This window comes from Lissotriton vulgaris, chromosome 3_2 (genome assembly GCF_964263255.1).
Source record: "Lissotriton vulgaris chromosome 3_2, aLisVul1.2, whole genome shotgun sequence".
In the NCBI taxonomy this organism is placed as follows: Eukaryota; Metazoa; Chordata; class Amphibia; order Caudata; family Salamandridae; genus Lissotriton; species Lissotriton vulgaris.
In genome coordinates, this window is record NC_141690.1 from 278,826,914 (window position 1) to 278,852,839 (window position 25,926).

At 45.7% G+C, this 25,926-nt stretch overlaps 1 protein-coding gene across 4 annotated transcripts in view; it reads right to left on the bottom strand.

The window, feature by feature from the left end:
• The window catches only part of TTC31 (tetratricopeptide repeat domain 31), a 131,852-nt gene that overhangs the window by 83,128 nt on the left and 22,798 nt on the right, over positions 1-25,926 (bottom strand). For all 4 annotated transcript variants that reach the window (XM_086964355.1, XM_086964358.1, XM_086964354.1 and 1 more), the window contains exons 4-6: positions 22,442-22,671; positions 20,089-20,172; positions 19,367-19,456 (exon numbers count right to left, since the gene is read on the bottom strand). In XM_086964355.1, coding sequence (XP_086820481.1) covers positions 19,367-19,456; positions 20,089-20,172; positions 22,442-22,671 — 404 coding nt within the window. The remainder of the gene's footprint in view (positions 1-19,366; positions 19,457-20,088; positions 20,173-22,441; positions 22,672-25,926) is intronic.

Consider the following 25,926-nt stretch of genomic DNA (forward strand, 5'->3'; position numbering starts at 1 on the left):
ATTAAAAAAATAAGATTCACAGGACCACTATATTGGAGGCAGGAATGGCGCAGTTGGAGTAGGAAATCTAGGGGAGTCGTCCACATGACTACAGTGGCGTGCTTGGTGGTTCTGACATTGGACAGACCATCTTTGGTGGAGAGTGAGCTCTGCTGGCTGCAGATGTAAGACTCTTGTAAAGCCAAATCATACAGATTTTGTGGAGAACGAAGTGAAGAAAGATAGATGTACACAATAAAGGCAGATGGATGTTTTGATGCGTACATCAGTACTAGTAAACATTTACTTAATTGTAGCTTACTATGCAATATAAAGGCGCTAGTTAGAGTTATAAACTAAAAGGTATGATACAAATTCTGCTAATCCAACTAAACAATAATGAAAGCATTCATTCAAGCGGTCACGTAGATTATGCATGGTCCTGCCCGTTGAGTGTGTCCTAAACTTGCAACAACAACGCTGGGCATGCCAGACCTAGGTAGGGAGCTTGTATAGCGTCGAGGAGTTTCAGGTTGTGGTATGTTGATGGCAAACACTGAACTGATCATATCTACATATGGACACTACCAGGACCATTGGCAGCAAATTTTGCAGTATGTTATTCATCTCTTTTTTTTTAGATAGTCTTGCCCCTTGCCTCTTATTCATCTTAGAGATTTTGTGGAGTGCAGCACACCATTCAATCAACTAACAGCGCTTTGGTGGAAACCATAAACCCAGAACTACTTTCGAACCAGACCACGCAGGCTAGACCTAGACGTCACATTGATGATGAACAGATCTCCATAACCTGCCCAACAATAGAGACACTCCGGGTATGCAACTCGGACAGGGGCTGAAATGAAGAGACGTGGACACAACGGGACATTGAAGTAAAGAGATGAGAAACCCACTGGGGTTATTTCAGATCAGCTAGCAAGACCACAAGCTCCCATCTTGTTGTTTTATTGGAGTCTCGAGCCAAATGAAGCTTAGATTATGTTATTGCGAGAAAGTCTTGTACGTGTAAATGCCTAGTATTGCAATATTGCAAAGTAGCAACTGTACTTCTTTACAGCAGGAAAGGAGGGGGGGGGGTTCATGTGAATACACTACTTCAAGCAGCTTATTGCTGGTAATGAATGTTTTCGGTTTGCAGAATGTGATGTAAATGACATGCTGCGCTAAGACTGAACAGCAGTACATTCCTAAATGGCATAGGTAACCAGAATCTTTAATACACTATTTTTTCATTTTCATCAGCAGAATTAACTATACCCCGGTAACACAGAGTCTTTACATCCACCATACCAATCCATTTGCCTCAACATTTTCAACAAAGTATAGTTGCTACCAAGACCATCATGATAATACATCGCCATGGTTCCATTGCAGCTCCCCCCTCGCCCACCCACACTCCTTTCACAGTTAAAGTGGTCTATTATACAGCAGGTCCATCAGTCTAGTCAGCATTTCTGCCCACTCAGCAATAACTTCAGTCACTTCGTTATCTTTCAATAACTCCTTCATATGCTGTTCATCCGTCACTGACCATTCCATGAAGTCCTTTTTTCCAACGGGCAACCCCGGGTAGTGGGCCTTCCATAGTGGATTGCCATGTGCCTTTTCACCACAACAGTCCTGATGAGAACGTGCATAAATTCAAGTTGTAGCCCATCCTGGTCGGAAGTATTGCTAGTGGTTATTGCCTTATAGATTCCTCTAGCAGTAAAGCTGTGGTCACTCAAACTGTACCCAATATCCCCCCCCCCCCCCAAGAACCCATCAGAAGCTCCACGTCATAGGCAGAAACTCAGAGCCCAAAGAGCCTCACTTTACACAAGTGGAAGACCAGTGAGGAGGAGTCTTTAATACTGTTCTGCTTCTTTAATTATGGATGTTACAACAGAATTTCTTTCGTACACTTGTGAGCAGATGACTAAATCGCTGTCTTGCAAATATGATTCAGATGCTCCGCCCATCACCACCCCCTTTTGTACCGCTTTGTTCGCCATACGTTGGCAGGGTATGCTCAGACGCGAGTCCCTTGCTCACTTTGCCACTGGATTCAAGCAAGCCTGGCTGAAGACTGCTGCAATGCCAGAAACTGATCCTAGGAAGCTTGTTTCCGGTCCAGGGAAGGCATGGCTTGGCAGTTCGGGCTTGACTGTTCCCATGAGGCACAGGGTCAGACTGATTTGCATATGGCCATGTCTGAACTGGGGTGGCAGAGTGGGCTAAAGAACGGTGATGGATTAAACCCAGATCTGTTGACTGGGTGTAAGTGTTTGATTGGTTCAGATGCTCCGTCCATCACCACCCCCTTTTGTACCGCTTTGCAAATATGGCTTACTGGAATATTACCAAGAAAGGTGTAGTAGCGCACCTCTTCAAGTGGAATGAGCCTACCGAATGTCAGGGAGCACTATTTGGACGTGCGTCACAAACTTGAATGCAAGGCGCTTTCCATCTAGTAATCTCCAGTTTACATACGGGAAGTCTAAGTGCTTGAGTGCCACAGAAACAAGAAGCTCTTTGGTGTTGCTTTTGATTCATTTACGTCTGTAGATAGGGTACAAAGTTTACATCTAGAAGGGATTAGGGAAGAATGTTGGAAACACAAGTGACTGACATGAAAAGTTGAGACTACCGTAAGAAGGAAAGGTGGGTGCGAGCAAAAAGACCCTATATTTGGGTGATTCTGGATGAAGGGTTCCTCTGACTGCGAGCCCCTAGAGTACTCTAATCCGGGCGCAGGGGACCTATTGCAGCCAGTAGTAATATCCTCCATGATAATGCTTGTAGTGCGCGTTGTAGGAAGCTGGCTCTTTAAATATTATACCAAAAACAGGCTTCATTGTGTAGTGAGTCCAGGCATTCTTTGAGCGGGCAGGGGCTTGCTTTAACAATACCAAGGGGCTCTTTTTGTGGTACTGTGGCCGAGGAACCTCATCAAGGAGGAGTGTTACACATTTGTTGTGTCTCAAAGAAAAATGGGCAACCCCATGCTAATTCCTTGAATGGTACGCCACGCTTAGAGTGATTCACGAAAGAAATAAAGAATTAAAAACCCTTCCACGATAAGACCACCATCACCGTAAAGTGCTTCATAATCCATCCAGGAAGCTGTCCCGTGTGCAAACAAAATAAGTTTTTCATCTTGTGGCTCTTCACATATCTTAAATAAGCAACGCAAGACAGAACCGCTTCATCTACTTTCATCAAAGGCACGATATAACCTGGTATAAAAGATTCAAAAATAGATTGGCAGACACATAAAAGTCGGGCTCTCCCTTTTTTTGCCTAGTTGGATATTTACAAACTCCTTCTAACTTCTCATCAAGGGGTCAACTGTAACATTTATTTTTGTCCTGAAGATGGTCTAGTGTATGACAACGTAGAGACCGAAACGTCGACATACATCTTCTCTTCCATAATCTATTTTTAACTAATACTTTGAAGAAAGATGTTTCTTAATATCACAGTGAGGTTACCTGAGTAATAGTGTCACCTGTTTTATTTGTGTATTTGTTTCTATTTTCGTACCCTGAAATGTATTTGACCAAGATAAAATCATTTATTTTTCTATATACACCCTCTCAGTTCCTCCTTTTTTGTATGACTTTTTTTGATAGCATGTGTAAGTTTACTTAATACATTGCTGTAGTAAACTAATTGATAAAGATCCAGTCGCTATCAAAAATTCTATGGTACCGAATTCAGACAGAAAAAATATAGGAATCATTTCCCGAAAAGAAAGGTGTCCATTCATTTGACCCTAATGAGTTTAAACTCTCCAAGAAGAAATAGAATATTGTGAAAAAAAATCGCTTGAAGGCATTCATACCTGATCACACATTTGTTGTAGACACACAGTCAATAAATGATACGCACACTCAAGAAGGAGATCCACATGAATATTGAGAAATAACACGCATCTTTAAGAAATTTTTAGCACCAAGAACTTAGTTATTGGACAAGTACTTTTTAAAATAACAGTGTTGAAGAAAACTGGTAGGTACACTTCTATTGTCTCCAATGCGGTAATGTTATCCTACAGAGAAAGAAACATACTACATACGGGTTCTTAGCAACGCATAACATGACCAATCTTCTGTAGTTAAGGGGAGCAGGAGGCAAGGTCCAAGACAGTAGCACCAGGTGACCCTTTGAGGCATTGGGGCGGACGGGTGCATCCATGCGTTACAGCGTCAGGTGCCCCGTTGGTTTCAATGGGAAGCGGTCCTGGCAAAAAGAGGCTGCAGGCTGCGGGCTAGTCCAGTTGGACCCACAGGGGGGCTCGGTCCTCGAGATCCACAGGCATGTACAGATACCTTCAGTTCACTTCTTCACGGGCTGTGGGGCTCAGGTGCAATGCAGTCTTCAGGCCTGTGCTGTACAAAACACTCACGGTTGAGGGGGCCTGCACTAAGAGGCAGCGACTGGAAGTCCAGTCAGGGCAAACCAAAGGTGGGGTTGGACTCTGGAGGGTCTCATGGTACTGCTGGCCCACTTCGACTCTTCCAGCACAGGTGCAGTGGTACTTTCTGGTGTGGAGTTTTCGCAGTCCAGAAACGTCAAGCTCTTTTTGGGTGCAGGGTGAATGAAAGTAGCTCCCCGAAGTGCTGGCAATCCTCCCAGGCTTTTGGAGAAAGGACAGTGGCAGGAAGAGTAATATTTGGTGAAACTGTTAGGCACCAGGTAGGCGAGCAGGATTGGCGACAAGTCAGTTGTTAAACCTGATTTCTTGCTCACTGCGGCTCTTCGATGTCCTTCTCAGGTCGAAAGAATCTCCTTTCCAGGTGCAAAGGGCTTCCCTAAATACTAGCTTTAGGGGCGTGAAGGGTGGTAGCCAATGGGCTACTTATCCTTGGGGTTACTACACCCCCTATAGGACCACTTTCTGTGGGAAATGGACATAACCTTGTCCCAGAGTTCCTTATTTTGCCATCACTAAGGTGGCAGAATATTCCTGTAGTGGGGAACATCAGGCAGCTCCCCTTAGGGATGTGACTGGCCTGGTAGCACACCACGCCTCCAAGCATATCTAATTTTCTGCTTGTCCTGGTACCAAATGGGCACCAAGGCAGGGGTTGGCATTTGCCCAGCCTGGGGAAATCAAGGTCACAGATCAAAGGCGGCACCGGCCTTTGACGCCTCGTGCCTGGATATCCCGATTACTAGCCATCCTGCCTGGAGGAGGTGACAACACCTCCAGCCAGAGCAGGCATTGTTCCTGGCCTCAGAGTGTAGGCTATCACCTAAAGAGGGTCAGAAACCAGTTTGTGGTGGCAGGCTGGTCTACAGCAGTCAGCCAGAACACTTAAGCTGGTAGATTATCAATGGGTACCTCTAAGGTACCCTCTGGGTGCATGTATTAATAAATCCATCACTGGAATCAGGGTGGGCTTATTAATACGAGATGTTTGGTACCAGACACCTCTGGTTTCAGTGAGGCCTTCATGTAGCAGAGGAACTTGTAAACACTAGTGTCCAGGAACTGTACTCGAAATGGCTTCCCTATTCACTTGAGATATCCAAGAATCGACTTAGACATCACGTGGGCATGTGTGCTCGTGCAGAAAGGTCCACATTCAGTATAGAGCACCCTGCCTTGGGGTTGTAAGGCCTGCTGTACGAGAGACTTGCCCATACTGCATGCAGTGTCTGCTGGCATGGCACACAGGAGGTTTGCCATGTCGGGTATTCAATTTTCTCTGCACCAGGGCTCGCAGACTGCAATTGCAGAGTTCATGTTGGTGCCGAGGAGTCTCTTAGGGGGCACAATACATGCCGTAGCCCTTAGAGACCTTCTTTAGCTTCCCTGCCCAAGGTACTAGGGGTATCTAGCAGAAGGTGCTAAAGGAATTGCCAATTGAGGGAAACATTGTATAATTTTAGGGAAAGATCTGGCAGGGGGACCTGGATAGCAGGAACCCAGTGCACTTTTATCAAAATTAAATGGGATACCAGGTAAAAAGTGTGTGTGTGGGGAGGGGGGGGGGGGGGGGGGAGTTTGTCAAAAAGGGGCACTTTACGACATGTATGAATGTAATGATTCAAAAGGAACCTACAAGCTTGTCCAGAGCAGTGATGAAAGTTCAAGAGGGGGGCGCAGTGTGTTCGATCTCCTTGAGAGCATCGCTTATGGTTCTAATAACTGGAATATTCGAAATGAAGAACATTTGCTTTGTAAGGACAGAGCTACAGCAGTCAGATGAACACAGTGACCAGTGTGTGAAGCCTGTAGTCGGAGAAATAAGCAGATTTATCACAATGTCGGATGGAGCGCCGGGTAAACCTTCAACTGAGAACAGATGCATCGATGAATTAAATGCTTCCATTTAGCAGCCTAGCACAAGGGTCATTGGCTGATGTCTCTTTTAAAAATGTTCAAGAGTCTGGTGGTAAATGTAAGTGACGTCATCATGGTCCTCAGGAGCTGGATTACTACATTCAGACTCCCTGGATTAGGGTCTAGATTCGTCATCAGTCCAAGAAAGTAAAGTCAACGGTACTGTTTGCAGTGCGGCGAACCTAACATTTCTTAGAGTTGAGAACGCCATCTCTGTGCACCCACGTGGAAGCAACAAGAGCAAAGTCACAGAAATACGACTAGTCCTGCACTGCAGCTGGAATTAGCAGCACATGTGCACATATCCCCACCAATGTACGAAACTGAGCATTGCCAAGAGCTGTGAGTGGGAATGGTAAAGGGTGGCCTTGTTTGTGAACCCTGGCGTGGTTGTGTAAATCTTAGTCAGCCAATGCCTGCTCAAGAAGGCCTTCCTACTCATGCCTGCAGAGCGGATCGGCAGCATCGCTGTAGGGCCACCCATGTGCTCTGCTAACAGGGGTGCCCGTGTCCCACAGCTCGCTGCCACATCCACTGAAGATTCTGGGGCACAAGTAGAGGATGTGTTCCCCCCCCCCCCAGCCCCCCCCAATCCACACCGGCTCCACAGTTAGAGCACAGTGCAAGGCAGTCAAGCTGTGTGCAAGAGCGTGGCTCTCAGCAGAGCAGTGGCGGCTGGAGACCTTTACAAGCATGGGGCGCAATCCTTGGCTTGAATCAGAGTGAAGGAGCGAGACTCCTCAGAGATTGTGGGGGTTCATGCGCGCATGCCCACCCCCCCAGCCTGGCACCCGCATGGCCCCCCCCGAGTGGCGCCCGCATGGCCCCCAACCTCGCGCTCGCATGCCCCCCAGCCTCGCGCTCGCATGCCCCCCAGCCTCGCGCTCGCATGCCCCCCAGCCTCGCGCTCGCATGCCCCCCAGCCTCGCGCTCGCATGCCCCCAGCCTCACGCTCGCATGCCCCCAGCCTCACGCTCGCATGCCCCCAGCCTCACGCTCGCATGCCCCCAGCCTCACGCTCGCATGCCCCCAGCCTCACGCTCGCATGCCCCAGCCTCACGCTCGCATGCCCTCAGCCTCACGCTCGCATGCACTCAGCCTCATGCTCGCATGCACTCAGCCTCATGCTCGCATGCACTCAGCCTTACTCTCTCAGTCCCATGCAGTACTCTACTTCACATTTGCAGTCACTTTTACTTTTCCATTCAGTCCCACCCCGACCCACTCAGTCTCTTAGTCTCGTGTACTCTCAGTTCCACTCATTCTCGATCCTCTTGTGCAACTATCTCACTCGGTTTCACTCAGTCCCATGTATTGTGTCTCAGTCTTAGCGTGACCCCACTCTTTAACTCTCGGTTTCACTCAGTCTGAATTACCCATTTCTCCTCAGTCTCACCGATTATCATTGCCTTCCCTATGAGGAACTAGTTTTCCAAACCTCACTCGGTGTGATTCACTCACTCACTCTGGCTCACTCAGACTTGGTCTCTCATTCGGTCCGAGTCTCACTGATTCATCAGTTCCACTCAACACCACGAGGAGTCACTCATACTACCTCCGTCTCACTCATACTACCTCCGTCTCACTCAGTCATTTACGCTCACTCAGGCCGATTCACCATCACTCCACTCTCACTCGTACTTACTTTACGTATCACTCATTCGGACTCGGTCGGTCGCTCACTTTCATTCTCCGTCTGTGCTGTGTGGTGGGTGCATCAGTGGAGCTGTGTGGTGGGTGCATCATTGGAGCTGTGTCGGTGGAGATGTGTGGTGGGTGCATCGGTGGAGCTGTGTGGTGGGTGCATCGGTGGAGCTGTGTGGTGGGTGCCTCGGTGGAGCTGTGTGGTGGGTGCCTCGGTGAAGCTGTGTGGTGGGTGCATTGGTGGAGCATCGGTGGAGCTTTAACAATTGTGAGTCACATGCATGAATTGTGTGTTCGCACGTATGCTCCCCCGTGTGCTGCTTGTTCATTTTTTAAACTATTTTTTTAACTGCCTGCTTGGGCCTAGCAGCTGCAATTTGCTGCTGTGACACTCCTTTGTTAGAACACACTTTTTCACACCTTAGGTTTATGTTTTTTTTCCGGTTTACATCTCCAAGGGTGTTTGCCATTTTGTGGGGGGGTAAATTAAGACAACCAAAATGTCTGCACTAGCACATGCTTATTGAGGCATGCGTAGTGTAAATCAATGCGCTTTTATTTATTCATTCGTTTTTTTCCCAATGCGGTTTAACATTGGCAATAACTATTTTCCCCAGAAACAAGTGGCAAAGCTAAAAAACAAGATCAATTGACTTTAGCAAAGCTTGTAAATTCTTTCGAAAGAGCATCTTGAAAAAGGCTATGAGCAGCTGTGTGCCACTAAGTGGAAACCCTGTGATGCGCAGCCCGTTAATGAGCTGCACACACACTCACCCACAAAGAGGTTTGTTAGCAGAGGGTACTTTACATAATGTTCCATGCATTTGATAAAGATCCAGCGAACTGAGTCCTATCCCCCCACCAATAACCAATTACACTCTCAGTCATCCAATGGCAGAAGAAATAGTTCATACACTCACCCCACCCACATGGTTGGGCGGAGTCACACCTGAAATGTATCTGAGCGCAGATCAGTCTTATTTAGATTTCCTGCACGATGGCTGCATAGTGTTTTTGTACTTTCTTATTTTATTTGCAAGAAACCAACATTGAAAGTGTGCAAGATGAGAGCCATAGCGTAAAGCAGCCTGGTATGCGAATGTCATTGGCTCCGCCTGTCGTCTCCTCAGCCCCCCTGTACTTGCAATACACACCCAGGGGTTGATTCAGGACTGTGGCACGGACCAGCCCTCTGCTTAATGAAATATCTCTGTGTGGGCCACTGTGTGCGCCTCCCTTCTGCGTCTCCATTTTAAATGTGCCTTTCCTCTCATTGGCTGTAGACTAATCTAGTCAAGGTCAGCAGAAAGGGACACCCGGTCCTGTTTGCGTACAAGAGGTGACTAGAATGGTAGCATCCTTCCATTTCTAGTGCTTTGATGCAACTTTAACAATTTAGAGTTTCTCGTTGGTCAAAGCGGCGCAGTTTCTGATAAGTTTCTCATCTTCATTGCTTGGTTTTGCTCACGAGAAAGTGTCACTCAGTCATTGAAATGTCGCTCATAATTTAACTGGAATTATGAAAATGTCACACTCCGCAGTCAAACTCTGGCAGCTCTGCATTTGTAAAGTATCTTTTCTGCTTTATTGACTTTGTCATTAATGCAGCTACAGCACACGCTTAAAAGTGCTTTCCACTTACATTTGCTCTTTGAAGTACGCACAGATCAGGGCTAAAAATACCGGCTTTAGGTGATTCTGCTTATTTTTGGACCGGTTGGGACAGAAAACACTGGTGGTGGAGATAGAAAAGCGGCCAGGTGGCATCCCTGGGCAGGGGAGGCAAATATTCCATCAGAAGGTGCGATTGTGCCAGTCCTGGGAAGACAACAGGAGCCGGAAACTCGCCCACAGAACAGGTCTGTCCCAGCTCGAGAGTCTGCAGGAGGAAATATTCTCCCATACTACCATGTGTAGCAGATTGCAGGCAGTTTTGTCAGGGACACTAGAATTATGCGGCAGGGGAGTGCCAAATTATGCAGCAGGGTTGACTAAATTGTGCGGCAAGAAAATACAAAATATGCAGCATAGTGCAACAAATTTGATAATATTAATCCATATTTTCTATTTTTGTTCTTCTCAAAACAGTTTTTATTAGTTTCCAAATACACATTCAGACATCGCAAGTGCACCGTAAAGGTCTCTCTGGTTATTACATAGCTAATAATAAACACAGCTTGCATAATACAAGAGCCACTTAGCACAGTGTTATCATGGAGTCGTGCCCTCACAAACATATGGAACCCCCCCTCCCTGCCCCAAACCCCTTAAAACACAACTGTAGTAGATGAATGTGCTCACATTGGTGTGTTAGAGCGATAACAGGGGATGTCGCCCCGTTATTCGACTAAATCTGGAGACAAGTGTATTCAAAGTTTTTGTAAGAATCTGTGCCAATGTCGGCCATTCGTTCCATTGTGACTATTCGCCACAACATGGCATGCCACAAATATTGATGGCGCATTGGCACACTTCCATGCCGCTGCTGTCGCCATTACTGCAGCTCCCAAACTTAGCCACATCACTGCTTTGTCTCCCACTGCTGTGGTGTCGTAGATTGTCGCTACGCAGCCCCTGTAGTATTAGATTTAGGTCATTTGGTATGGGGTATCCCAATATTTCTTTCATTTGAGCAAGTATCTTCGCCCAGAAGGGGCATATGTTCAGGCAATCCCACCATATGTGTTTGAAGTCTCCCAGCATTCCACAACCTCTCCAGCACATATCCGATGCCTGGGGAAAGATCTTCTTGACTTTTTGTGGGGTACAGGCACCCGTCGTACAATAATTTGTAACCTGCTTCCTTCAGTCCCATGGAGTGGTTGCACTGTGGAATGTCCTGCCATAAACGCGACTAGCTAGAGTCTGGGATTTGTTCCCCAAATATTTGCTTCCAATGGGTCATATGACGTGGCTTAAATGGAGGCTGAGTTTCTAGTAAATGTGCGTACAAAAAGCAGAAGCAGCCCCAGGTCCCACATCATCTTTCTGCAAATTGTTCCAGTGTGGTTAATTCTCTAGTGGAGGCCTCCCTTATTGTCTTGTGGATGACCCAGAGTCTAAGGTGTGTAGCGAAAGAATTCTGTGTCCGCAAGGTTAAAGTCTCGCTTACACTGATCAAAAGTTTGAATATCCCCATCTCAAGACAGATATGCGATTGTCAGGCAGTCTCCCAGTCTCCACGCCTTATATGGGCCCAAGCGTTCTGCCGGTGGGATTGCTGGATGAAGGTGTATGGGTGTACAGGGGGAGGGAAAGGTTGCCCATCCCTTTTGCCTACTGGTCTTGTCCCATACTTTCAGCATGGTCTGGGATGCGGTGCTTAGGTACACATCTACCGGTCGGTCACTATTAGGCTTCCAGATCAAATCCCAGATGCATTTCCCTGCCACCTCCCTATCCATGTGCAACCAATGTTTATCTGATTCCCTTGCTGGTCATTCAGGGATCACTCAAAATTGGGCTGCCCTATAATAGAGCCGGAAGTCTGCCAACGCCACACCGCCAGCTGATTCAGATACTCACGGTACTTTGTATGAGAGTCGAGCGTGTTGCCCTTGCCAAGCGTAAATCAGAGAAAACCCCCTATCTAGCTCAATAGGCGGACCCCAGGACAAATCGAGGAGCTTGAGCAGCACGGTCGTCTTTACTGCCTGAATGCGTTCTATCCAGGACAATTATAGTGGCGCCCAACTTTTCAAATCCGCATTTAGTTGTTGCAACAGTGTGGGGGGAGGGGGGGTGGGGTGGCTTTGTATAGGCCCTCCAGGTGTGGAGTTATTTTTCAAGCCTAGATAAGTTGGGTCCTTCCCGGACCATTGGTAAGGAATAGTTTTCTCTAATACTTCCCTCACTGCCTGTGCTAATGTTAAGTTTAGTATAAATGACTTTGTTAGATTGATTCAGAAGCCTGCCACCTTCTCAAAGTTGTCCAAAACCCTTATGAGAGACGGTAGTGAAGTGTGGGGTGAGGTCAGAGACTGCAAAATATCATCCACAAACAAGGAGCTCTTTTGCCCCTTCAACCAAAAAAACAACCCCGGTATCTGCTCTGTGGAGCGGATTTTAGCCGCTAGGGGTTTATCAGCGTAAACAGCATGGGTGACAACGGACACCCCTGTCTGGTTCCTCGAGCTCACTCCATTAACTAATACTCTCGATTTGGGTGTTGCATAATTAGCCTGAATCAATTTAATGAATCTGTCACCAAAGCTAAATTTCGTAGAAAATAGAAATTTCCCAATCCACCCGATCGAAAGCTTTTTCAGCATCAAGTCTAACTAGAACTGTTGGGACTGCCTTTTTTGTTGCTTTCCCCACATCAGAAAGAATGAAGTCCAATCTTGTGGCAACATTTTTTAAATCAAGTTTTGCATCGAGATTTACCAAAGCAATCTGTCTATATGATCCACACGGTCTCTGGTCCTCACCCTGTTTTGGCAATACCGAGATAATTGCCTCACTCATTGTGAGAGTTACCGCCCCTGCGCTTGCCATATAGTTAAACAGGGCCACTAATTAAGGAATGAGTTCCGAGCTGAATGTTTTGTAGAACTGCGCTGCCAGCTGTCAGTCCCAGGGGCATTGTGAGGTTTCAGGGTGCTCACTGCTGTCCGCACTTCCTCCTCCATTATCGGGCCCCACAACCAGTCATTTTGAGGGAGTGTGATCCCATCCAGGTAGTCCAATTTGACGTGGTCGGACGGGACCTCAGCTGCAGTAGTGTTTCATAAAACTTCCCAAATATGTGCCCTGTGTCTATACTGGACCCCGTAATTCTTCCTGAGTGGTCCCTGATGTTCTCTATTGTTTTAATGTATATGGTAGAAGGCTGGACATGGAATGCTGTGAGGTCAGTGGGGCTCTGACTATGCGTCAGTTCCTCCGTGCCCCTTTGTAGGAGGATGAACCTTTGCTGATTGAACATCTTTCATCGCTACAACCTGCTATGTGTCATCGCTACATACCTGGCGACGAGGATGGGATCATGTCATCATCCCTCCTTCGGACTATCATTTTCACATCAAGGACCAGGGAGCAACTCATCGTTTTCAGAAGTGCAGTTTGATGATCTATCTCACTCGTAAGTGAATGTACAAGGTGAGAATTTCCCTTTTCTCTACCCATCGTGGAAGATATTCAGAGGACCCATTGCGAAAAAAGACTTTATTTCGTATTTTAACTTTACTGTCATTTGTGCTAGTTGCCTAGCAACCGATCTAGCCTTCATGCCTTTCTATTTGAAAGGCAATATTCCAGAAGCCGCCATTTAATGAGCTCAAACAAGCTAGCAATAGCATAACATAATCCAAACTAGAGTAGGAGTTCCTTCAACATTTCTTCGGTCAGTAACCTACTTCCAATTTTGTTGTCGCTTTGCAGGAGTGATCACCATACCCCTGGGTTATACCTCCTGTGCCTTTCCAACCTCATTCCAATTTCAACTTTTGCTCTCCCCAACCTCTTCCCTCTCTGGAAGGACCTATTATCTGCCTGACTCCCTCGTCCTCTAGGGCGACCCTCGGAAGTGTTGACCCAAGTTCCAATGTAAAACTAAGAAAAATGAACCAAACATAACTACATGGTGTGATTTGTCTAGGATTACTAACCATTCTAAGGATGGGTTAATTCTGCTCGGGTGTTACGTCTGAACCACTTAAGGCAAATCTATATGAACCTTTTAATGCCGAGAGTAAAGAACGAAATAGCAAGTACTGGCGACATTGCTGCCCAACATGTCACCTTGCTTCCCCCTTCGAGCCCCTCAAACAAAGCCCCCCTGTCAACAAAGTCCCAAATTTCCCCAACATTGCTTATCTGTTTTAATGCTTGGCTGAGTTTTTAAACTCAAAGTTCTGGAGTCGTCGCCGACTGACCCAGCAAGCCCTGGCACGCATTCTCTGCTTCTATTCCACCCGTTTCTTCTGCAATTTTGGCCAGCATTGGGTCTTCCATTGCCGTTTCTCCTTTTCTCATCTTTGCAAAGCTGGCGGATTCCCCAGGGTTACGATTATTGGCGCGTTCCCCATCATAGGGTATGCCCATAAACCTTGCCGCTTCTTGGACTTCAGTAATGTGATGCGCTCAGTTTTGAAATTCAAATGCCAGTCCGAATGGGTAGGTCCAACGATATCTGACCTGCTCTTGATGCAGTTTATCCACCACTGGCCTGAATTGCAGGCAGCGGGCTAGTGCGGCAATAACCTGAGAGAGGGTGCACGAGGTTCCTTGGAAAGTGACCCTCTCCACATTGCATGTTGCTTGAAGAATTGCCTCCTTTACCCTGTAGGAGTGGAGCTTGGCCAATACATCCCCGGGGAGTTTCTGGGACCCTTCCTCCTACCCCCCACACCCCCCCGGTGAACACCGTCAATAATCACTTTCAGCATTGTGTCATTGAGTAGGTCTGCAAACATTCCCTCCATGAATGACTAGGTTCGAACCTGCAACTGTATCCGCCAGGTTACATATTTGTATGTTGTCTCTGCAGGAGCTATTTATTTATTTTATTTTGCGGGTTTGTAGAGCGCTTGAATAAACTCCCAAGGGAGTATCTCCGCGCTATCTGACTGCTGAACCTGCAGGAGATCGAATTCCCTGGCTCCAATCTAGTTCTTAAACTGTGTGGTTAGACCTGGAACAAGAACGTCTTCAGCTTTTTTCTGAAGGCCAGATGGTTTTCAAGCTGGAGAGGGAGACCATTCCATATCCTCGGTCCCCTCACAGACAGAGCCTTACCCCCTTGCCTTACCCGCTTGATCCTAGGAATCGCGAGAAGCATTTGGTCACTGGACCGTAGAGCACGACTCTGACGGATGGAAAGCCAATGAAGCCTGGCAAGTAGAGGTTTTGAAGGTGTTCTCGGAGGGGCATTTAGAACCAACCTGGCTGCGGTGTTCTGCACAACCTGTAACCTATCCAGATCCTCCTCATTAGCTGACAGCAAGAGACCATTACAATAGTCGAGACGGCTGATAACCAACGCCTGGACCAGGGTCTTTCTGATGGTGTCTGGAAGCAATGGAAAAACTCTGCGCAGCAATCCAATGGTCCGAAAGCAAGATCCAACAATGTTGGTAACATGCTGCTTCAAGCTGAGTTCTTGTTCCAGACGTACCCCTAGGTTCTTGACTATCTGCTTAGGCTCGGGGACTGGGCCTAGATCTAAAGGCCACCAGTCAGGAGCCCAGCAGATCTTACCCTCACCGAAAAGCATAACCTCTGTCTTTGAAACATTGAACTGCAACATATTCAAAGACATCCACTGGGAAACTGCTCTCATCCCCTCAGAGAAAGAATGTAATACCTCTGGAGTAAGATGGTCAAAGGGAAAGAGCAGCTGGGTATCGTCAGCATATGACACTGGGCAAAAACCAAAGGCTCTCAGGATATTAGCCAGGGGGGCCACATAGATGTTGAATAATGTAGGGCTCAAACAGGAGCCCTGTGGCACCCCCTTAGTAATCATGGTCTCCTCGGATATCGCCCATGGTGACACATTGGGTCCGATCCGAAAGAAAGCTCTTTAGCCAAGCCAGTGCCATGCCCCCTAGTCCACTCCCAGTCAGACGCTCAACCAAAATCTCATGTGAGATGGTGTCAAAAGCTGCCGATAAATCTAGCAGCACCAGGACAGCTGATGTTCTTTTGTCCTGGAGCATGCGTAGATCATCGGTAATCGACAGCAACGCTGTTTCCGTGCTGTATTTTGGTCTAAAGCCCGACAGATGGATCTAGGGCACCAGTATGTTCCAGGTGATTGGACAAGTGCTTATTGACGTGCTTTTCTATGAGCTTTCCCATGAATAGTAAAAGGGAAATGGGTCTCAGATTGGTCATGTCAGCCCATGCAGTGGCGGTGTTCTTGCGGATGGGTCGCACTTTGGCTCTCTTCCACTCCAGTGGGACACAGCCTGTGTCCAAGGAGAGGTTGACCAAACTTTGTATTTCTGGTGCTAATATGCTCCTCACTGAAACCATCACTCTCGGTGGAAGCTGGTCCATAGGACTCCCACTCTTTATAGTTGTAATGAGTCCCTCCACTTCAGCCAGGGTGATGTTAGAAAAGTTCGACAGGGTGGATGCGATGATCTTTTTACTCGCTGGGACAACAGTGGGGAGAGTAACATGTCCAATGGAAGCAATGGAGGCATGAATCTTCTCATAGATGGTTTCGATCTTGTTCGTAAAGAAGCAAGAAATATCATTACAAAGTTGTTGAGATGAAGTGTCACTCTCACATGCTGCCGGCTTCAGGAAGGAGTTCAGTATTTGGTAAAGCATCCTCGGCGCATTTCCTACCGCCTCTAACTGTGAGGTAATATGATGTTTACGAGCTGTTCGAATGGCTTTGTGATATGATTTTAATGCCCTCTGATACTCCAATTTATCTGACTCCAGATGAGATCTACGCCAGGTTTTCTCTAATTTTCCTGTTCTACGCTTCATGGATCTCAGGTCCTCTGAAAACCACACCTCCTGATTTTTCGTCGGGCGGGTCTTAAAGGTTTTCATAGGAGCTATGTGCTCAATGGCAATGGCTACTGCCTTTTCATATCTCTCTAGCGCCGCATCAATGTTATTGGTTGTGGCATAATCTTGGATAGAGAAGGCATCCCTAAAAGATTTATTGGTTATCTTGTGCCATTGTCTCCGTTTCATAGGGATCTGAATAGATCTCTTGGGAGTTGGTCCTATCTCAGGGATATAAAATTCTATAGTAAAATGGTCCGTCCATAGATTTGCAATAGGGGCAGAACACTCAACTCCAGGGAGCCTGGACAAGATGAGGTCCAGAGTATGTCCGGCCCTATGGGTGGGTCCTTTATTATGTAGCAAAAATCCCAATGAAAAGAGATCATTTAGGAAATCCTGGGTCTCTTTTTCCTCCTTTAGCTCTGCGTGTATATTAAAATCACCCAATAATAAAAAGTCTCTCGACATTAACATGGGGGGGCCAATAATTCCATCAAAGTGTTGGAAAAATTGTTCATAGGTCCAGGAGGCCGATAGACCAAAGCACCGTTCATAAAACATTTAGGCGAGGTACTGATTTTAAAAACCAACATCTCCATCTCTGCTGAGCAATATTGCTCGAGAGTGGAGACCATGACATTGTCTTTATGCACGATGGCAAGGCAACCTCCCTTTTTTATGGGTCTGTCCTGACAGATAATTTTGTATCCCACCGGTATTCCCAAGGTAATAGTAGGTGCAGTGTGGAGTTTTTTCCAAGTTTCAGTAAAGAAACATAGGTCAGGTTCAGCCTCCGAGATAAGATCCCATATTTGCATGTGATGTTTAGGCAGTGATCTAATGTTACATAGAAGGCATTTATTACGGGAACCGGTGTTGATAGGGGCAGGGGAAGCGGGCGTAACTAATTGCTCCAGCCGGAGCGGTGCATTCATACTCTGAATCTGAATTTTCAAGATCTTCGCATTTCAGAATGGTTGACGGGAGTTGTACTTGCACGGATCTTGTCTCTTCCATTCTTTGTGTTTGCTGCTCCATCTCGTGCAGTTTGGTTTCAAGGTCTATTATCCTTTTGTCCACAGAATCAGCATAGCTTTTGATCGACACCAGTCTACTTTGGAAGTCTGATTTTAGGGTTTCGAGAGTGGTGTTCATGTCGGTTTTCAATTCCGCCTGAAGCTCCTTCTTTGAAAAACTGCAATGAAGCAAGAAGATCCTTCTTGGTTAGGGCCGTGGTATCCTATGTGCCAGGGTTGGGCCGCGCCTCCGTCGGTGCAAAATAACCGGATACTCTACTTTGCTGAGCCTTCTTTTGAGTCATCAGTTGATTATCCAGCGGTCCGATGTTGTTCTGACTCTCAGAACTATCGGTGTCTGTATACCTGTGAAGGCACGCTCCTCCTGTGTTTCCCCTCCCATGCTTGACAGACACTCTTCAAATGTAAAGAAGCCCCGGAGATCAACTCTGTTACCTTCGATGGGTTGGGACCAGGCAGGTTTTCCCATCATCTACTGGCTCATTCCCCCCCCCCCTCCATCCCCCCCCCCCCCGCCTGTCTTCCCAACTTGCTTGTAACAGCCTGTTCCCAGGTACTCTTTATGCCGGTTCTGCAATCATAGCGAGGTCAAGAATATTTGCCCCCCCCACTATGGGGTCTAGGCATCCGGGTGCTCCCTTATCGGGCTCTCCTTTTTGGGAAAGTAGAGTGGTGGTTACCCACAGTGTGAAGCCTGAGGTCCGCCTGCTTGGATGGATCAGATGCCCTTCCACGACGTTCCTCGTGGTGCAGCGCTAGAGGTACCAGCAGCAGATGTGTCTCCGAGCGATCGCTTGTGACACGAGAGTCAGCCCCGCTCAGTCACTGGAGGGAGGCAGGCAAGACGCCTGTTCTCTTGCCAAGGCAGGTCTGCTCAAGATCGGGTCATGGGTCCCTCGCCGCCTCTGCCATCTTGGGGTCAGGCACTCGCTTTCCTGCCCGAGTGTCGTGGGCTTCCCCTCGGGCCCCACCTCTGCGATCCACTTTTCTTCTCGCCCCATGCACCTACCCCAACACACGGCATCGTAACCAAAGTTATGTCGCCTGGGTATTCTCGATCATTTTCTGTATGTCTCCTTGCCTTACTGGCCCCCAGTGCATCTCTCCTTTCAAATCCAGCAGCATCCTTCAGTTCTTTCCATGTCGCAGGGGGAAGCTAGTAATCCGTTCTTTCCAGTATTTTAATCTTGTGGCCCGGAGCCCTTGTGGCTCACATCCACTCAGCCATCATGGTTGGCCACACCCCACCTGTTTTGTAATTTTTACACATGGTAATAATTTCTGGACAAGGATGTCTCCTCATCAGTACCAGTTTAACAAACAAATACAGAAACAGGCAACTGAAAGCTAACCTTTGCTTAGGGCCTTCCTCTGCATGTGAACACATTTCATCATACTTTCAGTAACGTTTGTGCTAGAAACAATTTTTTTAGCGCAATTCTGCAGAGTATGCAGCAGATTATAGATTGTGAGGCAAATGTGACAAATTCATAAATGTGGGGGGAAAAAAGCTGCAGAATGTAATCAATCCCGTTGGCCCGGCCCTTCGTATATTACACCCTTATCTGGCTTGAAGCTGGTAAAGAGGTTATGCTCCAATGGGAGGGGCAAACACAAAATGGACAAGAAAGTAATTAAAAAAAAGAAGCAAAGAGATAAGAGTAGCAATAAAGCCAACCAATGGAACGCAATGGGTATGCTCTAAGCCCTTCTTAGTAAACTTACAATAGATTGTTTTGAAACCAGATAGTTTGGGCAGTCTAGTAGGCTTGACCTAAAAAGACCATGCTCAACTGACTTTCGGGACATAACTGGGTAGACCCGAACACACAAAAGAAAAAACAGAACAAGCCTTGATACAATAGAGGCTACTCACCGGTTCATTTCCCTTTACATTTTTAATTTCTTTTTTTTTATTCTTTAATTCTTCTTCTAATTTTTGTTGACGCTTTCGATCCTTCTGCCTCTGTAATATAAAACAGAATTCAAAATGGTTAACTGTGGCCAGGTGAAAGTACTCAGTGAACAACAGTGACATTGCAGGACAGAAAATCGAAGCACTGTGCGTTGCGGTATATAAACACTTGAGTCGGACATCCCAAGAAATACCGTACCCAGAGCCAAAGAAGCACTGGCAATGAAGCATCATGTGCGGTGGGATACAGACGTACATTCCAGATGGTCCAAGACGCACTGTAAGAAGTGGCAAAGGGCGCATATGCTGGACAGTAAAAGAAGTGGTGTGCTGCAGCAAATGGACACTTGAGTCAGACAGCCCACGATGTACCATGTACAGTGGCAAACTGACATTAGCAATGAAGCATCATATGCGGCTGGATACAGATGCTCATGCCACATGGTCAAAGAAGCACAGGCAACAGCAGCATAGGCTGCTCATGCTGGATGGTGAAAGAAACAGTGAGCGAGACAGCGTATGTACACATCACCCTGACAGTCGGAGAATACCATACAGGGTACCAAAATAGGCACAAGCAATGGAGCATCGTATGCAGTGGCATAGGCCGCTCATGCTGGATGGTGAAAGAAGAGCCCTGTGAAGTGGCTCATGGATACGAGCTGAAAGAGGGAACCAATTACCTGCTTCTTAAGTTTCTTCTTCTCAGCTTTATTTTTCATTCTTTCTTCTTCAGCAACCAGCTCACGAGCAATCCTTTCCGCTTCCTGGAAATTAAGAGAACATTTCATGATGTTGCAAACACGTTCTCTCTCGGACAACAAAGCTAAACTTCTGCAAACATGAGCCTCCTACAGAAAATAAAACAAGTGTCCGTATCCGGTCACCCTTTTTCACTACTTGTAATATATTTTTATGTCATAGAAGTTTATCAATCAACAATCCTCTATGCTGTGATTCATGCGGTCCACCAATCCCTGCAAACCGTCTCTAAAAAACCCTGACCAATGGGAGAATGGGTTTAAAAACTGCGAAATTCAGTTGAACTCTCTAGCACCTGCAAAGGCTACAACAGTGCACGTGAGAAGAGGAACCTGTAAAGGAGATTTTAAGAGCAGTTTTAAGGAGGACATGGACAAAGCAAGGAGATACAGAGCTACGAAGTACAAAGCCTTCCCAGAGATCAGAATAAGAGTCAAGTGACAACGAAGAACAGGTTCAGCTCACACAGAAGGCCGACTCCCTTCATGACAGCGACCACTCTTTACAACTGATGTTAAAACAGCAAAACACCACTACAGGTGCATCTGAAGGGTAAGTACCTAAAGCTAGTACCAGGATAGTCAGGACACAGGCCGGATGCTGGTAATGCATTTGCCGTAGCAGCTTTTTAACATAGCGTGGGACATGGTTGTTCCACCACTACGGTCCAGGCGAGTAAGTACACAGAAGCAAATGAGGTACTGATGTATGCCCCCCCCTCCTTTCCCCCCAGAACCAGGATTCAATGAGCAGTCCATAAACGCATACATGAACACCAATCAAGCACAGGATGTCACAGAAGGGACCAAAACTGCATAAGGGGGTGGGGGTGGGAATACAATGCACGGAACGCTCTCTGGTGGGGTAGCTAATCACCAGGCTTAGAGATAGTACGCAGCCAAAAGGCAATGTGAAGCGCATGCAACAGCAGGCAGGTTAACTGCAGCCTCGAACACTATTTTCTTAAATGGTTATTGGTTTTCTCCTGCCTGCAACAGCACTCTAGAGAAAACCATTTAAGAAAATATTGCGCGAGGCTATAAAGCTTTTTAAAAATGTTTTTTATTTAAAAAGCTTGTTTATTTAACAAGCGTGGCAAGCTTGCCAATAATGGCAGCCGCAGTTTTACTCAGTTATTTGCGGCACAGAGTGCTGCATGGTTTTTTTCCTGTACTTACAATGTCGTCACCAGCGTTTTAGAAGGAAAAGTAAAGAAATAGAAAAGCATTTTTTTTTTACTTTTGTTACAACGGCAGCAGCCACGCTTTAGCATTAGACATTTTAAGCTTAAGTCCGGCTTCAAAGGTAAAGCTCAGTAAAAGCTCAGAGAGGTCTTCTATTTTATTAACTTTGAGGGTACACCTGTTGTAGGATCACTGCACACAGGTATTTAGAAGTACATGAAGTAGTACCTCAGAAGTACTAACTCATGTACTCATAAATGCCTCTGTGAATTGGCCCTGAAATGATCAACTCCCCATCACTAAAACAGCAAAGCGAGCACCGTCCTTTCGATCTGCACAAACTCTATACAAGTATTTCTCAAATATTCCCATTTAGGAAGTTGGGTGACAATTCATAAAAGCATTCAAGAGTATGTGGCTGCGTCTTCTTCTGTGACATTGTTTAGGGAGCTGGGTGCCTATTCTTGAAATACATGCAGGCTGTATTGCTGTCAGTTTGCAACAAGTAGCTTTTCCTATTTTTTTGGGTATCAAAATTAATGCAGGTCATGATATTCTATCAACAGTTCACAGTAACCACAAGCTGACTTGAAGACTGCGTGGTTCATATGGATCTAGTGGCGTGTAAGAGGATCACAAAATCCCACCCCCCTACCACAGGGTCGGGGCATGGGCTTCAAACTACTTGTCCAACCACAAGAAACTTGAACAACTTGATTTTTTTGTGTTTTATACCAACCATTCCATGTTTTAATTTCTGAAAATAACAGCTGATTAAAAAAAAAATAATAATAATAATAATAATAAAAAAAAGAATTTACTAGTACTAGTTTACCAACCTAGAAAGGATGGAAAATAAAAGTCATCTCCCTGGGTTTTAAAGTTCTGACTTCAGTCACAATGTGTCAGTGTGGAGTGTTTAATGGAGCTATCCTGTAGTGACAACTTAATGTGTCAGTGTGAAGTGTTTAACTGAGCCATCCTGTAGTGACAACTTAGAAATCATGATCTAGCAGGCTTTGCCCTTAGGATGAAACCGTTTCAAGCAAAACAAAATAAGGAATACCAGTGGTCGACAACGTACACTCACCTCGGGTGTAACTTTATGTTGCAGGGGCATCGTAAAATTAAGGAATGGGTTGCTGGATGCTGGCTTTGGAGGAGTTTGAGAGGACAGGAAGGCTCGCTGAAGTCCGCAGTAAGTATTTGTGCTGATATTTGATTCATCCTCCTCATCAAATTCATCAGATATATCTAAATATTCATCGTCGTCTTCGTCATCATCATCCGTTTCATAATAAGGGAATCGCTGGCCTTGATCTAGAAGAAACAATATAGCCTGCTAATGCAACAAATCACATTCCAACTCTTCTGAAGTGAGGCTGCCGTGGAGGTGCACGAGGTCAGAGGTGAGCCACAGAAACGCAAAGAGCTGTTTGTATGTGTTATTCACCTGAAAGTTACATACATGCAGTCCTAGCTTGAATATTCGCAATCTAGATTTGTAATTATATATAAAAAAAATGTATCCAAAGTATTAGGTCTTTCTTTACAAATAACTGCCCATCAGAAGTGGTAAAGTGGAGTTACAGTGTTGGATTATCCTCTCCAGACACAAACTAACATGTTCATGGATATTCACCGACCCCTCTCTAATCTCTTTCCCCAGTGGCGAGGTTTAGAAGCCTTACAAGGGCAGGAGTACAACTTTTTCCATGGCAGGGTGGGTGAACTTGCAGTCCCTTAACAGATGTTGAAATGAGCAAATACATTCATAGTATATTTCCATAAAGACAAATGAAATTTACATTAGTTTGCTAGGAAGATGGATTCAGGCCTTCTGGGAAACTCATGTGAATTCCCCAAGATCATAAATGTACCAACCCCAGGACATACTATGCAGGTCACGGCTGTGATTTGGGCTCTAATTTGGCTTTGCGTTGGACAACATGGTTTGACACTTGATTCACCATTATTATTTTTTTTTTAAACAAGTTGCATCCATCAAACGCATTTTACTAAAAGATGCCTCAGATATGGAATCAAAAGTTAAGCAAACCTTTTTACAAATTAGAATTTTTTTTGTGTATATATTTTTAGGTCGAGCCTGAACCAGCGCTTGCTGGGCTGGCCAAACCTTAAGTAAGAAGGGCTTCAAAAAATGCGCCAGCTACAGCTTGCAGTGCATGTGCATGCGCTTGAGCAGAGGTGCCATATGGTATTCCTCATGCTCATTAAGCGCATCTCTTGCCGCCCGCTTGATCGCGATCACTTTCGCGCCGCGCTTTTTTTTCTTCTTTGGGTGAGGGCTTGTTTTATTATCCTTTGCTCACATCACACCAGGTAGTATTTCGTCCCCAGATTTTTTCAAACACTGATCACAGATCCCCCCCCCCCTCTTTTTCCATATGTTTTTATCACTCTATTTCCTTATAATGTTCTGTATTGGGGTGCTTTCTCTCTTTACAGTACCTCTCAGGTCTCGTATCTTGGAAGCAGGTTTCTATCTAAAGTTACGATTTCCTCGGAGTCATAATTGTTACTTGTGAACGATCTCCAGCTTGTGCTTGTTTTTCCATTTTATTTTCTAGTCACTCATTAGCCTCTGCTAGGTATTATTTGCGCTTTCTTGCACTTATCTTTAAAAGAGAACTAAGAGCTCGCAAGATTTGTACTCTTCGTTTAGCTGTCCGTCTTTTATTTTTAGTTACCTCTGAACAGCCATCGCAGCCCATACCGCTTGTGAATATATATCTGTCTTTAAGTCTTTATAGTGTTATGTCACCCTCATCAGCTACTCACTAGGATCATTTGTGCAAGGCTCGTATTTTTAGTGAGCGTTATTCTGCTGGTATTTACATCTTCTATACACCCAATATGGCGCCGGACCTGTTCCAGGTACAATAGGAAGGAAGAGCTCCATATGCTCATGAATCAGAGACCCCCAGAGGTGTTCTCTATTCAGCTCCTTTTTTATTCCCGAATTTTTGTTGGCATTCTGTGGATCCTCTGGACAAGGATAGACGCCTGGATGTATATTCGCCAGAAGTACTTAACAGGTATGCTTTCTGTTTGAGATTTCGACCCTTGAATCTACAGGTTTTTTCTGTCAATACTTACCTTTGGTCTCTCCCCTTTTCTTCTTAGCCTTGAAATTTATTTACATGAGGTGCCTCTGATCTAAATGGCCTGTGTTTCACTCTTGTGCATACGTGGCCAACATGCTTTCTGTGCCTAACATAAGTTACCTTTGTTTCATTTCCATGCACTTTTTCTCCCCGGTTTGGCCTTTTGAGGCATCGAATTAGCCTTAAAATGTGAATAACTCGTCATTATGTCTGTGGGATTAGAGTATAGATGTATGATATTGTTACTTTATCCTTCTTTGCTCCAGAGCTTTATCCGTCTATCCTCATCAACGGATAAAGAACTTCTCTTTGATAGGAGACTTCCAGGCTGCTCCCCCTTTTTTCTGCATTAGTTTATCTCTGCACCAGAGTAAGCCTGCTTTTTTGTGATTTTACATTGCGCCCTTATCCCCCGGCTTTATTAGATCTAGTATATTAGCCCTCTAGTGGGAAGAGCGCTTAACTCTTCTAGGCGGTAAGCCTGTAAATATAGTTATCTCTGTATTTTTCTTCTATCGTTGCTCAGGGTTTTTGTCTGTTGCCCTCTGTTTATATCCTATATCTCCTTTACTGGATATTTTTCTATTTCCTATTTTTCACCGATATATTTTCTAGCGGGAGTAAGTGCTTTTTGCTCAACTTTACACTGTTTATTTACCTTTATAGTTCCTATTTCATATCATATTACTTGGATACCTGTTCTCAGGTGCCCCCCCTTTTTTGTTTTCCTTTATTCATTCTGAGATTCAGCCAATATCTCTTAGTCCCAGGGCCCAACTTTTCAGCACTTGGGATGTTATGTGACGTTATATTTACTTTAGCTTTCCTTGCTTCCCTAGTGGCCTATATATTTTTGATATTTTGGCTTGCCTGACCCGTGGGGAGTTAATCCTGGTTCATGACTTAACCCGATGGTCCCTAGTTGTTAGTCCGTACCATGCAGGTAGATTTACTTGTTGGACATTTACGCCCATTGCTTTCCTCCACTCTGGGCTCCTTTTCTCATTTCTATTCTTTCATGAGTATTAGAAATTCTCTCTCAGGGATGTGGTTCTGCATATTCTTTCTACATCACTTTCGGATGTGGTGTTTGGTTTTTAACTATACTCCCTGCTCATTTCCCAGCTGCTCTCAGATCAATTTCCAACTTTCTGTTAGCATTCTTACCCATTTGCCTCCCCGCTACTCCTTTCTCCTCCTCATCACTGCTTGCTTTTCGGTTGGATCCTCTGCACAATATTTAAATGCACCAGTGCTCTTGATCTTTTACTTGTCTTTAGTTGTGGCAGCCTCTACTCTAGGCCATAATCTCTATTCCATGTGCCAGCCCCACCGCGCCTCTCTTGTCTCGCCCTGTCCACCTACTTGCAAGTCTCGCTTTCATCCATCTTCTGTGCTTGCCCCCAAGCAGGAATGGTGAAAGCAATTTCAGAGTTCCTGGCAAAAT